The sequence below is a fragment of the Panthera leo genome, chromosome B2 (assembly GCF_018350215.1).
Source record: "Panthera leo isolate Ple1 chromosome B2, P.leo_Ple1_pat1.1, whole genome shotgun sequence".
Taxonomy (NCBI): domain Eukaryota; kingdom Metazoa; phylum Chordata; class Mammalia; order Carnivora; family Felidae; genus Panthera; species Panthera leo.
The window spans coordinates 31,057,815-31,073,402 of record NC_056683.1 but is presented as its reverse complement, the minus strand read 5'-3'; the positions used below and the strand labels follow the sequence as shown (position 1 = coordinate 31,073,402).

The following is a 15,588-nucleotide window of genomic DNA, read 5'->3' as shown; positions in this document are numbered from 1 at the left end:
TAGCTGTACCTCTATCAGACAAAATAGACTTTAAACAAAGACTATTACAAGAGACAAAGAAGTTCATTATATAATTATAAAGTGATCAATTCTTCAAAAGGATATAACAATTATAAATATATATGCACCAAACTTTGGAGTAGCTAAATATATTCAGCAACTATTAACAGATATTAAGCAAATACTAAGAGGGAGAAATTGACAATAATACTATAATAGTAGGGGACTTCAACACCTCACTTTCAAAGTGGAAAGATCATACACAGACTGAAAATCAATAAGGAAACACTGGATTTGAAATAATATCTTAGACTAATGAACCCAAACATTTGTATATACAAAACATTGCACCCAACAGCTGAATAAACATTCTTCTCAAGTGCACACATATATTCTCCAGATATATAGGTCACATCTTAGGTCACAATTTAAGGCTTAGCAAACACAGAACACTGAATCATATCAAATACCTTTTCCAGCCAAAATGCTGTGAAACTAGAAATCAACACTAAGGGGAAAACAAGAAAATTCACAAATGTGTGGACATTAAACAACAGGCTGCTGAATAATCAATGGGTCACAGAAGAAATTGAAAGGCAAACCAAAAAATATCATAAGACAAAAAGTAGAAAAACAACATATCAAAATTTATGAGATGCAGCAAAAGCAGTTCTCAGGGGGAAGTTTCATAATGAAAAACACCTATGTTAAGAAAACAACCCACAAACAACCTAACTTTCCACCTCAAAGAATTACAGAAAGAACAAACTAAGCCAAACTTAGCAGAAGGGAAGAAATACTAAAGATAAGATCAGAAATAAATAGAGACCAGGAAAACAATAGAGAAGACCAAGGAAACTAAGAGCTATTTTTCTGAGAAAATAAACAAAATTGACAAACTATTGGCTAGAATAAGTGAAAAAGACTCAAAATCAGAAATGAAACAGGAGCCATTACAACTGAAACCACAGAAACACAAAGATCAGAAAAGACTACTATGAATATTTATATGTCAACAACTGGATAACCTAGCAGAGGTGGATGTTACTAGAACCATACAACCCACCAAGACTGAAACAGGAAGTAATAACATTTGAACAGACCAATAATGTGTAAGGAAACTGAAGCAGTAATCAAAACCTCCCAACAAAGAAATGCCCAACACCTGATTGTTTCATTGGTCAATTACATCAAACACTTAAAAAGAGGTGACACTAATCTCTCTCAAATTCTTTCCCAAAAGATGAAGTGGAGGAACACTCAAATTTTATGAGGCCAGCATTAACCTCACAACAAAGCCAAATGAAGCCACTATAATAAAAGAAAACTACAAACCAATATCCCTGATAAAAAAGATGCAAAAAATCTAAACAAAATACTAGGAAACTAAATTCACCATCACATTTATAAGATCATACACCATGATAAGGTAGGATTTACCCCTAGGATATAGGGATGGCTCAACACATACAAACCAATAAATGTGATACATCTCATTAATAGAATGAAAGATAAAAATCATACGATCATCTCAAGAAATGCAAAATAAAAAAAAGCATTGGATGAAATTCACCATCCTTTCATAATAAAAATTCTCAGCAAATTAGATGTAGAAGAAATATACCTCAACATAATAAAGGCCATATAGGAAAAACCGCAAATAACAACATACTCCATAGTAAAAGGTTGAAAGCTTTTCCTCTAATATCAAGAATAGGGCAAGAGTGCCTACTGTCACCACTCCTATTCAGTGTAGTGCTGGAAGTCCTGGCCAGAGTGATTAGCTAAGGATAAGAAATTGAAGGCATTCAAATTGGAAAGGAAGAAGCAAAACTGTCTTGCATGTATAGGATATGATTTTATATACAGAAAACCTTAAAGACTCCACTGAAAATCTGTTAAAACTAATAAACTCAGTAAAGTTGCTGGATACAAAATAAACACACAAAATCAGTTGCATTTCTATACACTAACAATGAAACATCTGGAAAAAATGAAACAATCCCATTTACAATAGCATCAAAAACAATAAAATACTCAGGGATAAGTTTAAGCAAGAATGTCAAAGATCTGTTCTAAAAATTACAGGATGCTGATGAAAGAACTTGAAGAGGACATAAATATATGGAAAAATATCATGTGTTTACACACTAGAAGAATTAATATTGTTAAAAGTCCATACTACCCAAAGCCACTTATAGAGTCAATGCAATTCCTATCAATTTTCCAATGGCAATTTTCCCAAAAATAGAAAATACAATTCTAAAATTTGTATGGTACCACAAAAGACTGTGAATAACCAAAGGAATCCTGAGTAAGAAGAACAAAGCTGAAAGGCATCACATCTCCTGATTTGAAACACTGTTACAAAGCTATAGTAATCAAAACAGTATGTTGTGGCATAAAACACTGACCAGTGGAATAGAATTGAGAGCCCAGAAATAAACCCGGTCATATACAGCTATCTAATATTTGACAAGAGAGCCAAGAATATTCAAAAGCAAAAGGATAGTCTCTTCAATAAATGGTGCTGGGAAAACAACATATCCACATGCAAACTAGACTCCTATCTTACCCCATTTGCAAAAATAAACTCAAAATTGATAAGAGCAAACACTGTAAAATTATTAGGAGAAAATCAAGGGAAAAACTCCTTAACATAGACAAAATAAAAAGGTGGAAATACACCAAACTAAAAGGCTACTGCATAGCAAAAGAAACAATCTGCAAAATGAAAAGGCAACTTATAGAATTAGAAAAAAAATACCTGCAAACCCCCTAGTTGATAACAGATTCATTTCATTCATATATCTCATGTATTATATAGAAATCAACTCAATAGCAAAAATTCTGATTTAAAAATGAGTAGCAGAATTGAATTGAGATTTTTTCAGAGAAAACATACAATGGCTAGCAGGTACATGAAAAGATGTTCAACATCACTGAGATGCAAATCAAAAGTACAATGAGATATCACCTCACATCTGTTATAATGGCTATTATGGTAAAGAAAAGAAACAAGTGTTAGTGAGGTTATGGAGAAAAGGGAACCTTGTCCACTGTTGGTAGTTCACACTATGAGGTTCCTAGAAAATTAAAAACAGAACTACAATACGATCCAGCAATCCTATATCCAAATATATATCTGAAGGAAATAAAATCATTATCTCAAAGAGATATCTGTACCCTTATGTTCACTGCATGTGGTACTGTAAGGGTCATTTACAATAGCTAAGACATGGAAACTATCTCAGTGTCCATCAACAGATGAATGGGTACATATATATTACCATTTATGATACCATTATAAATTTTAGAATTGTGGTCTATGCACACGCACACACACACACACTGAAAAATTATTCAGCCATTAAAAAAGAATATCCTGCCTTTTGTGACATGGATGGACCTTGAGGGCATTATGCTAAGTGAGATAAGCAGACAGAAAAAGACAAATACTATATGTTCTCATTTATATGTGGAATCCAAAAAAGCTGAATTCAGAAGTAGAGAGTAGAATAATGGTTGCCAGAGGCTGGAGTGTGGTTGGAGAAATAGGGAGATGGTGGTCAAAGGGTACAAACTTCCAGCTGTAAGACGAATAAGTTCTGGAGATCTAATGTACAGCATGGTCACCAAAGTTAACATTACTGTACTGTATACTTGAAAATTGTTGAGCTCTTAAATGTTATCACCACACACACACACACACACACACACACACACACACACACACACACAAAGGGTAATTATGTGAGGGACTAGAAGTGTTAACCTTATTGTGGTAATCTCACCACAATGTGTATGTGTATTAAGCCACCACATTGTACACCTTAAACCTACATGTTTATATGTCAATAATATCTCAGTGAAGCTGGAAAAAAAATCAGTGAGACAAAATCAAAAACCCAGAGATAGATCCTTATTGTATGAGAAAGTTGAGCTCATAACAGATGAAGAATTCAATAATTAGTCTCAGGTCAAAAGATGTTCTACCTCATACTTTCCTAAAGTAAATCCAGCTGAATTAAATACCTAAATATCTATTACCATTTAAGAAAACATAATAGAATTGATATATGACTCAGATAGGAAGGAGGCTTCCTTCTAAAATACCCAGAAAAAAAGGTAAAATAAATGTTGACTAACAAAAACTCAAAACTTCTTATGGACCAAACACAGTACAAACAAAGTTAAAAGACAAGAGGGAGTTGGTTGAGAGAAAATTTTTGCAGTGTGCATAGTTATCAATGTTATACAGCATTAAGAATATAAATGAAATCCCACAATCGGTAAGAAAAATAAATTACATGACTTAAGGACAAGAATAAACAGTTCACAAAATAGGGAAATTGAATGCCTAATAAACATAAATTGTCAAATCTCATTAATGATCAAAAATACAACATGAAAATGAGATATTGCTTTTCTCAAAATATACTGGCCAAAATTTTAAAGCTTGACAAGATCAAATATTTATTGAGATATGTGGTTAAGTGTCAACTCTCTCTGAACAGCAATTTGTCAATATCTAAATTAAATCTAAAGCATACTCTGAATTCTACTTCTGGGTATAAACACTAAAGTCATACATATGTACATAAAATGTCACGTACAAAGATGTTTGTTGTGACTTTTTAATAATCAAAAGTCAAAAATAAATTAACATATGTATACTGATAGGATAATACACAGCAGCTTAAAATAAACTACGTATCTATGTGTATATAAGCAACATCTCAAATCATACTGTTGAATGAAACAAACCAGATGCAAAATGACATCTCTTGATACAAAATGATACTAAAAGATGACACGCAAATTAAAGCAAAAATATTCAAACCCACCATATTCCTTAAGTATCCACATATATATGAAAGTACCTTTAAAAATAATTGGATATACATTGAACTCATAATTGAGGGAAGAAAATGAACCTGGGGTTGGTGATTCAAAGGAATTTTATCCATCCCTGTATTATTTTCTTTCTTAGAAGAAAAGTTGGGAACAAATATGACAAATGTTACATGATAGGTAGTATGATTATTGATTCCTGAGGTATTATTATTTTTTACAATATCTCAAAGAGAAGGCAGGTCATCATGAAAAAGCCACTGATCTTCAGAGTGCCTCAGGGTGCTGGGTCCAAGAAAAATAAAATTTTCATACTCTGCACTGATACTTATAACCTGAGCTCCAAAACGGCACAGATTGAGTTCAGTCTCATAACACTACTTCAGTGAAATTGCTGCTTACTCAACTGTAAACAAGAATACACACACACACACACACACACACACACACACACACACACACATTCTTACACACTCAAGGAACAGTTTTCACCATTAGCACAATCCAAGTTCATACATAGAAAACAATAATCTAGAAGCGCCTGGGTGGCTCAATCGGTTAAGCGTCCTACTTCAGCTTAGGTCATGATCTCATGGCTTGTGGATTCGAGCCCCGCATCAGGCTCTGTGCTGACAGCTCAGAGCCTGGAGCCTGCTACAGATTCTGTGTATCCCTCTCTCTCTGTCCCTCTCCTGCTCATGCTCTCTCTCAAAAATAAACAAACATTAAAAAAATTTAAAAAAAAGAAAGAAAGAAAACAATAATCTTTGTGGGTTTTCCATTCTTACACATAGTTTGATTACTTGGAGTCATAGTGTATCAGATATCTCCTTTTCAAATCTCACTTTGTCATGTGATCTCTGCTTTGTTTTTTTCATACGTGGCCCTTTTAATGATTTCCTAGAAAAAAAGAACAAGCTGCCCCAAATGTGTATTAATTATTTCAACTCTTGCTAGATTTAAAACAAAAAACAAAAAAACAAAAACATAACTTGGAACTTATTGTTCCTGGTCTGATTAAGTTTTCAAAATCTTACAGCGGAAAACCTTCCAGGGCTTAGGCACAAAACGTCATATGATCACCCCTCTCCCAGCAGTCTCTTCTGCTCACCCTCATACATCTTATAGCAGAGATCACTGTGTGCCTTCAAATACCCCGTACCTGTTTCACCTGCAAGGCACAGAACCTTCTTAATGGGTGCTTGAAGAGAACAGAGGGAAAGGGGGAGCAACCTGATGCTGGCTACAGTAGGGAGAATTTCTTCCTTGATTCAGCAAAGATTTGTTAAGTGTCTGCTCTCTCAGAGACCATGCTGAGTGTGGGGTTTGATGAAGAGAAGATAGAACCTGCTATCATAGAAGGGAGTGACAGTATGGGCAAACCAAGTAAGGAACAATGGCAAGGACTGCAGAGATGGAGAATGTGGGTAGAGATTAGAAAAGAAAAATGACAGAGGAAGAGAAAGAAAGTAACTCAATTAAAATAGGTTGGGATACGACACATTTCCTGATTTCACACAATCAGAGACCTAGATGGGAAAGGGAAAAGTGAGCTCCGTCACTGGCTCTGTATCCTTCCTTCCAGAACATTCCCAAGGCAAATGCCCCTTGTCACTACTGTTCAGTGTGTGATGCTTCTACTGGAATGACGTCAGTGAAAATGTGTTTCTGTTTCATCAGACAACCACACTAATTTGTTTGTTTGTCTTTTTTTTATTAAAGCAAGACCTGAGAAATCTAAGAGTAAGTCCCATGTTTCTCTCAATTACATTATTATCATTGGTGTTTTATGGTATGTAGAGGCCCTTTTGTGTCCTGTTTTTAGTGTGAATCTACCAAAATTTAAGATTTATATTCCTGCCTCTGGTTTTATTAATATTTCCAGCATTCTTTGCCTTCTAGCTTCTTGTTTTCTTATTCCTATTTCCAGTGACTTGTTCCATTTTCAACTATCCATGTCCATTTGGAGGCTATAATTAAAATTGGTACTTAATATGGTGGTAGTATAATAATAAATAATACTTATTCAGTAATTACAGTGTGTCAGGGACTTTATTCAGGGCCTTATATGTGCGTATACATTATATCAGGTAAGTATTGTTATTCCTATTACAAAGAGAAGAAAATAGTGAAACTAAGTAACTTGCCCATGATCCCACAATTAATGAGCAGCAGAGGCTGGGAATCTAATCTGGACTCAAAAAGTCTGGCAGTGCCTCCATCCCAGTGAGAAATATGGTCACCCAGCCCTAAGATACTTATGCTTACAGGGAAAAGAGAAACCTTTCTAAAATGAACATAATGAACAGTAATTAGCCAACAAGAATCACAGTAATGATCATGATAAACCAATACAATCATCCCAAAGAAATGATGGGAAGAGAGGAATAATAATAAGAAAACAAAGCGTAAGTGAGAAAAATCTTACCCATCAATGGGTTTTTCAAAATACTTATTTAGGGGCGCCTGGGTGGCTCAATCAGTTAAGAGTCCGACTTCGGCTCAGGTCATGATCTCACGGTCCGTAGGTTCGAGCCCTGCATCGGGCTCTGTGCTGACCGCTCAGAGCCTGGAGCCTGTTTCAAATTCTGTGTCTCCCTCTCTCTCTGACCATCCCCCATTCATGCTCTGTCTCTCTCTGTCTCAAAAATAAATAAACGTTAAAAAAAATATTTATTTTTTGAGGAGGGGAGGTTCAGAGAGGGAAAGAGAGAGAGAATCACAAGCAGGTTCCACACTGTCAGTGCAGAGCCTGAGGCGGGGGCTTGAACTCACGAACCATGAGATCAAGACCTGAGGTGAAAATCAGAGTCGGATGCTAAACCGACAGAGCCACACAGGCACCCGCCCCATCAGTCAATGTTTTTTTGAGAGTTTGAATTAGCAGACAGAAACCAGAAGGAAGAAATAGCATCTCCCAATGATTCCATTCTTAACCTTTCTTTCCAAAAAGGCACTCAAATTAAGAAAGACTGGGGCAGAGTGATCTGAAAGATATTTATTCTCGCATCATAGTGAATTGATTCTAAATACAGATTTGGTAGTTTCTCAAAGTCCTATTTCTAAAACTTCCAGCATAAAGTTTAAGAAGTAACTCCATTGTTCATCCAGAAACCTTTCACTCATTTATTTATTTGATTTTTTTTTTCCACAGTAAGACAAAAATACCCAAGTAAGTTCTATATCTATTCATCAATTCTGGGGTTGGTTCCCATACCTGTTATATCCTTTTCTGGACATGAAAGACCCTGACATTCAAAATTCTGAAGTTTGTCTCTCCTGTTTTTGTATTAAATAACTTCCTCTAAAGTAAATGATGAATACTTTAGAAAGAAAAAAACCCATAGATGGCAGATCAAATAATGAAATGGCTAACGCTGACCTGGAATTAGAAATAATACTTCTGAACATTTTTTGTAAATTGTCACCTATAGAAAAATATGCTAGTTGTTACTACTTTCACTACTAGAGTCTTTAAATGCTTTTGGTAGAAAATTTAATGACAGAAATAAAATTGAGTTGGCAAAGTTAAATTGAGATCTTACTCATTCAAATATATATATATTTATTGAGGGCCTACCCTGTGCCAGGCACTGGGAATACAGCAGGGAGAAGAGAAGAGAATAACTGCCCTCCTGGAGTTTGCATATGAATTTAAACATTCCTGACATGCTTCTTATTCAGTGAAGTTGAGGAGAATATAAAGAAAAAGTAGTTCATTTCTCTCCACTTCCGAAAATGGAGCTCTTGCATCTGACAAATAATGCTTTGGTAATAAAAGAGAGTATATTTCTGTCTTCACCCATTGAACAGTATCAATGACAGCCATGTTCTCTGTATCCACTTTAAGACGCTGCAATTCTAAGAAACTCCCTTTCTGTTTGATATTTCTGTTATGCACTCACTGTGGGTATTTTTCCTAAACGTAGCTGTTTCCATTTCAAAAGAAAGATTGACATTTCTATTTCTCACACCCTCTCCTCAGAATTCTACTGGAATATTTATCATTTTTCACAAAACACAAACCACAGATTGGTGGAAAAAGCAATCATGTTGATTTTTTTTCCTAGTAAGCTAAAATGTCCTACCTAAAGCAAGACTTTACATGCTTAACACTCATGATAAGGACATAACAGAGATCATAAACTATTGCCTGAGGAAGGAGGCAGGAAAAGTAGGATTTATCCTCATTTCTGACTGGCTGGAGCTGTTCCTGTGCACTGATCTTTGCTTACACCTCAACCAACGTTTTGTCTCTTGGATTACTGAATAACATCTGGAAAATGAAACTGATAAAAAGAAATAATTAAGAGTGAGAGGAAAATCTCTTCGGATTGACTCTACTTTTCAACAAAATACATTTTCAACTAAATATAAGGTATAAATGACGGAGAAAAGTGGGAAAACTCAGAGTAAGCAAATGAAAGAAGGGAGTAGAATGAAAATGAAAGCAAAAATATATAGAAAATAAGGCTTTTCCAGCTCTGTGGTATTCAATTTCCAAAAGAAACTGGATGATAAAAGGAAAACCAGTCAGTTCCTTGCCACTCTTTCAAAATGACTATGTTACTGGAAAAGAGAGACTAAGATAACTCATGTGAAAGGCTAGAGTTTGCTTTCCCTTTTTCATTCTAGAAATTCCCGTCTGGAAACAGTATCAGTAAGATTAATGTCAATGTAAATTTTGTTATCAATATCAACCTATCCTAATAACTTGTGTTTGGATTTTAGCATATGTAGCAGTACCTATCAATAAGTTCTGTTTCTCTTCCTAAATCTGGTACAAGATGAGTTCCCAAAATAAGGAGAAAATTTTTTCTAACTCTGACCATTTCCATTCAATTCTTGTGTTTATAAATATTTCCTCTCCCTCTTGGCAACCTACTAGGTTATTACTCAATAGAAAGAATAAACATTTAACTAAGGGACTATAAAAGAAACAAATTTTGTTTTCTAAAACCAATTTCAAATAGCTTTTAATAACAAATAAAAGGAAAGATACATAAGATGGAATATCACAAATGTGGAAATACCAACAAGGGACAGAGGAAAAATCAGGAAGATATCTTAGGTGTAAAAAGGAAAAAGAGTAACAATAATTAGCATTCAAATTTACAATTTAACAGTTCTCTGTGGGATTTAAATCCTCCATACGAGGCGATAAAGAAAAAGAATGACCTAAGGACATGTATTCTAGCCTACTCTGCCTTTCTACTAAAATGAAATATAAGAAAGCCAGTTACATGAGAATGAAACTATTCCTGTACCACAAAAGAAATACTAATCCTTCTTATTTCATTACGGATGTTTTTACTGGGGGGGTTGGCCGTCTTCCAAACATCTATTTGCTAATATCTTGGGAAAAGAAAAAAAGGAAACTATATTCTTGATCCAAAAACTCTGTTAGTATATTTTTGTTTCATATTATTCTGCCAGTTACTCCAATACCTATTGGTAAGTGATCATTCACCTATTTCTTAATTCCAGTGTCCTTTAGAAAAATTTCCTTTAAGTAAAGGATTTCACATTCACATTCTCAACCCCCTTTATATCCCCATTATGTAGTACTTCTTTAAGTTACGGATGAATTTAGAAACTATAGTATGCCCAATGTTTAGATAGATAGATAGATAGATGAATATCAAAACACTGAGGTAGTATTTCTCAGCTAATAAAAAGAAAATTTTAAATATGATAAGCAATGACAGCAATGCTTTGGGAAAAATTATACATTCATCATACACCACTGACCCCATTTAAATTTCTGTAACCTTTTAGAAAGCAAACTTTCAGTATGTTGCAAGGTACAATGAAATACAGTATCCCTTAAACTCATAATTCCATTTCAAGAGAGATGCTCTAAGGAATAATTCTAAATATGGAATAAAACCATTTGCATGATATTATTTGGGGGGTTTTGCATGATATTAATTTGTAAAAATTATTTTTAAAAAAAATTATTTGCATGATATTAATCTGTAAAAAAAAATGCTAAGGTAATATACTGCAATGGTTAATCAGGTAATCAGATGGACCTAGGTTCAAATCCCAGCTAAAACATTTAACCAGATATGTGCTTTGGGTGAATTATTTAATTTCTCTAAAGCTTTAATTTGTGTTATCTCTAGTATCTTCTCTCAGCCAAAAGAGAAAGGGCATGAAAGTCGAAAGCTAAGTTCAAATGTGGCAACACCTGATTCCTTCCTCCTACTAGTGCTTCAAAGTGTCTACTTTAGCATATTTTCAGTGGATGATTTTCAAGAGAAACACTTTTTCAAAACTCACCCACGAATGTGGAATTTTTTCCCAATCTCCTAAGAATTGTGTATATTTCCCTATCCTTATCTATATCACCTAAAATAGACTTAAAGTTTTTATGCTCTAGTTACTGAAGGATGATGACTTCACTCAATTAGGCAGAGAGACTATATTACTTTTTGAAAAAAATTGTTTAATGTTTATCCATTTTTGAGAGAGAAAGAGAGAGACAGAGTGCAGGCGTGGGAGGGGCAGAGAGAAAGGGAGACACAGAATCCCAAGCAGGCTCCAGGCTCTGAGCTGTTAGCACCAGAGTCCTACGAGGGGCTCAAACTCATGAGCCATGAGATCATGACCTGAGCTGAAGTCGGACGCTTAACCGACTGAGCCACCCGGGCGCCCCATGTTACTCTTCTAAAATAATCCTTCCAAAGAGGACCTATAAGGTTTTTTTCTAAATTATCAACTTTTTATTTATTATTATTTTCTTATTTTATCTATTATTTATTTATACTATTATTTAAGTATTATTTATTAAGGTTTTTTTATTAATCTTTCCAAAGAGGACCTATTTTTTTTTCTCTATTAAGGTACATTGACACACAATGTTACATTAGTTTCAAGTATACAACACGGTGATTGGAAAACTCTACACATTATGCTACCATCTGTCACAATATCATTGACTATGTTCCCTATGCTGTATATTTTTATGTGTTTGATGGAGGATTGTGAAGTACCTCTAGTAGTTTTAGCCCTTTATTTGGGAGTCATAAAGAGCCTCAAAGTTGAAATAAGCTAGTGCAATCACTTTAAGTATTGTGAAAGAGCTGGGTATTTTTATCAGATTATATAACATTTGCCCATTCTTACTATTTTTAAGAGCACTAGAATTAAGACAAATTCTGTTCAAGACACTAGGTGGAGGTATGACTTTGACTTGGATAAAACTTTCTGTATAAACTCACCAGCTGCCTATCTCTCAGCAGCTTTCCATATTCCCTCCACCTCAAAAAAAGCCAGCCATTTTTATCTAATGACTGTATTTCAACTCTTTTCTAAATGACCTATAAGCAAAGAATAAATTTTTAATTTATTGTAACAGTCTTTACAGTCACTATTAGCTTAAAACTCATAAGTAATGCTTATCATTATACAAAATTAATATTTGATACTAACTGGAAACTAATATCTATTAATAACTCCTAATAGCATAACAATAATAGTTACTGCATGCCATCCCCCACCACTCTGCTGCAGTTTATACAAAGTTGGGGATATACTGACGCCTCCAGCTTTGCCCTTTGGCCTAAAGCTACCGAACAAAACAATGGAAGAGCGGATTTACTGTATTTCTTGGCAGCTTCCTTCTTAGGAAGGAGGACAGTTTCAGGAATTCTTTTCCTCATCTGCTATAAAGAATATGATTAGTTACTGAATTTTGGTGAGCTTAAATTTTGTGTTAGGTTGATTAGTTTTTTCCCCAAACCCACCAATACTGCTGCTTGGCAAGTCTAGCATCCTTTGGACTCCCACAGGGTTCAGGTTTCATGCCGTCATGGGCTGAAATTGCTTCTGTTAATGCAAACTTAAGTGGCATACTTTTCCATCTTCTCTTTGCTGTCAGATTTTTCTGCATTTCCTAAAATTACTGATTTTAAGTGAAAAATCTACTGATCCAAAGGATAAGGAGGACAGATATTATATGGACTTATTTAAAAAATAGAACAAATTTCCTAAAATAGTAAGACTTTACTTCAGGTATTTTTTAAGTATGACAAGGAATCAGTAAATAAAAGATGGACCTAGAATAATAATATTATGGAAAGTGAAGAACAGAACAAAGACATTATGAGATAAGAGATCGAAACAGGAAAGAAATAAATGAGTGAAATCTAAATAATCATTGCTAGCTCTTGTAGAGTTTTAAATTCGCATAAAAACTGATAATGAAGAGCAGCTAAACTCGACTCCATTTTGCTGACACTAAAGATAATTACCTTGAAAGATTTAGGACTGTTAAAGAGGATCAGGAAATTGAAGCTTTGGGGATTTCTCACTTATGATAATAGTTATAATCCTTACTGTATCCTATTCTACACTTACTGTCTAACTCATTCTACTTTTTACTGTCTACTTCTTACTGTCTACTTCTTACTGTCTAACTCATTCTACTTCTGTTTTTTCTTAATTTAAATTTTAGTTAGTTAATGTAGACTGCAATATTGGTTTCAGGAGTAGAATTCAACACCCAGTGCTCATCACATGTGCCCTTCTTAGTACCCATCACCCATCTAAGCCCATGCCCCACCCGCCTCCTTCCATCCTCCAGCCCCCTTCCACCCTCAGTTTTTTCTCTATTGTTAAGTCTCTTGTGGTTTGTTTCCCTCACTTTTCTTCCCCACCCCCTACTTCCCACAACTGTTTTGTTTCTTAAATTCCACATATGAATGAAATCATATGGCATTTGTCTCTGATTGACTTAGTTTGCTTAGCATAATACATTCAAGTTCCATCCACGTTGTTACAAATGGCAAGAATTCATTCTTTTGGATGGCTGAGTAATACTCCATTGTACATACATGCCACATCTTCTTTATCCGTTCATCAGTTGATGGACATTTGGGCTCTCTCCAGAGTTTGGCTATTATTGATAATGCTGCTATAAATATTGGGGAGCATGTACCTCTTTTAATATGTATTTTTGTATCCTTTGGATAAATACCTAATATTGCAATTGCTGGATTGTACGGTAGCTGTATTTTTAGGTTTTTGAGGAACCTCCATACTATTCTCCAAAGTAGCTGCACTAGTTTGTATTCCCACCAGCAGTGCAAGAGGGTTCCCCTTTCTCTGCATCTTGCAAACACCTGTTGTTTCCTGTATTGTTAATTTTAACCAATCTGACAGGTGTGAGGTGGTATCTCATTGTGGTTTTGATTTGTATTTCCCTGATGATAAGTCATGTTGAGCATCTTTTCATGTGTCTTGATGGCCATTTGTATGTCGTCTTTAGAAAAGTGTCTATTCATTTCTTCTACCTATTTCTTAACTAGATTGTCTGGTTTTTGGGTGTTGAGTTTGAGAAGGTCTTTAGAGATTTTGGATACTAACCCTTTATCAGATATGTGGTTTGCAAATATCTTCTATTCTGTAGGCTGCTTTTTAGTTTTATTGTTTCCTTTGCTGTGCAGAAGCATTTTAACTTGATGAAGTCCCAATAGTTCCATGTTTGCTTTTGTTTCCCTTGCCTTCAGCAACATGTCCAGTAAAAAGTTGCTCTGCTTGAGTTCAGACAGGGTGCTGTTTTTGTTCTCCTCTAAGATTTTGATGGTTTCCTGTCTCACATTTAGGTCTTTCATCCATTTTGAATTTATTTTTGTGTATGGTATAAGAGAATGGTCCAATCTCATTCTTCTGCATGTTGCTGTCCAGTTTTCCCAATGCCATTTGTTGAAGAGCCTGTTTCTTTTTCCATTGGATAAACTTTCCTGCTTTGTCAAAGATGAGTTGGCCACATAATTGTGGGTCCATTTCTGGGTTATCTATTCTGTTCCATTGAACTATATAGGTCTGCTTTTGTGCCAGTATCATACTGTCTTGATGACTACAGCTTTATAATAAAGTTTGAAACCTGGAATTGCGATGCCTCCAGTTTTGTTTTCCTTTTTCAGGACTGCTTTGGCTATTCAGGGTCTTTTGTGGTTCCATAAATTTTTGGATTGTTTGTTCTAGCTCTGCAAAAACTGCTGATGGTTTTTGTTAGGGATTGCATTAAATGTGTAGGTTGCTTTGGGTGATATAGACATTTTAACAATGTTTGTTCTTCCAATCCATGAGCATGGAAAGTTTTTCCATTTCTTTGTCTTCAATTTCTTTCATAAGCGTTCTATAGTTTTCAGAGTACAGATCTGATTTTACCTCTTTTGTTAGGTTTATTTCTCGGTATCTTATTATTTTGTTGCAATTGCAAATGGGATTGATTCCTTGATTTCTTTTTCTGCTGCCTCATTACTGGTGAATAGAAATGCAACAGATTTTTACATATTGATTTTTATATCCTATAACATTGCTGAATTTATGACTCATGCCACCTCTTAAAATGGATTTAGAATCTGGATTTAACCCTAGAGATTATCAGAAAGGAAAAAAAAACAGAGATGAATGATCATGAGAAAAGTTTTTAAATTGATAGTTAAAATAATCTTTCTATACTGCAAAACGGAATACAACGAAAGCTGACATGGTGATAGAGGTTTGCAAGGGAGATAAAATGTTGAAATACAGTGAAGAAGATGAAGAAGGAACTTTAGTAACCTTTAACTGGTAACCAGTCTCCTTCAAGGCTGTGACCCTTGGCATGGTTAAGGGTGTTTAAAAAATATATTTCATTAAAAAAACTAAGTTTTACTCATATAATCCACCAAACAGGTCTTCCAAAAAATTCTACCTATTTACATTATTAAAGTGTAGCTA

The 15,588-nt window shown here is 34.7% G+C and overlaps 1 protein-coding gene and 1 long non-coding RNA gene across 30 annotated transcripts in view; one reads left to right on the top strand and one right to left on the bottom strand.

Moving 5' to 3' along the window:
• The window catches only part of TSBP1 (testis expressed basic protein 1), a 219,772-nt gene that overhangs the window by 46,616 nt on the left and 157,568 nt on the right, over window positions 1–15,588 (top strand). For all 29 annotated transcript variants that reach the window (XM_042938383.1, XM_042938378.1, XM_042938375.1 and 26 more), the window contains one exon: window positions 6,577–6,597. In XM_042938383.1, the coding sequence (XP_042794317.1) occupies window positions 6,577–6,597 (21 nt within the window). The remainder of the gene's footprint in view (window positions 1–6,576; window positions 6,598–15,588) is intronic.
• The window catches only part of LOC122219743, a 94,485-nt gene that overhangs the window by 21,661 nt on the left and 57,236 nt on the right, over window positions 1–15,588 (bottom strand). The window lies entirely within an intron of this gene.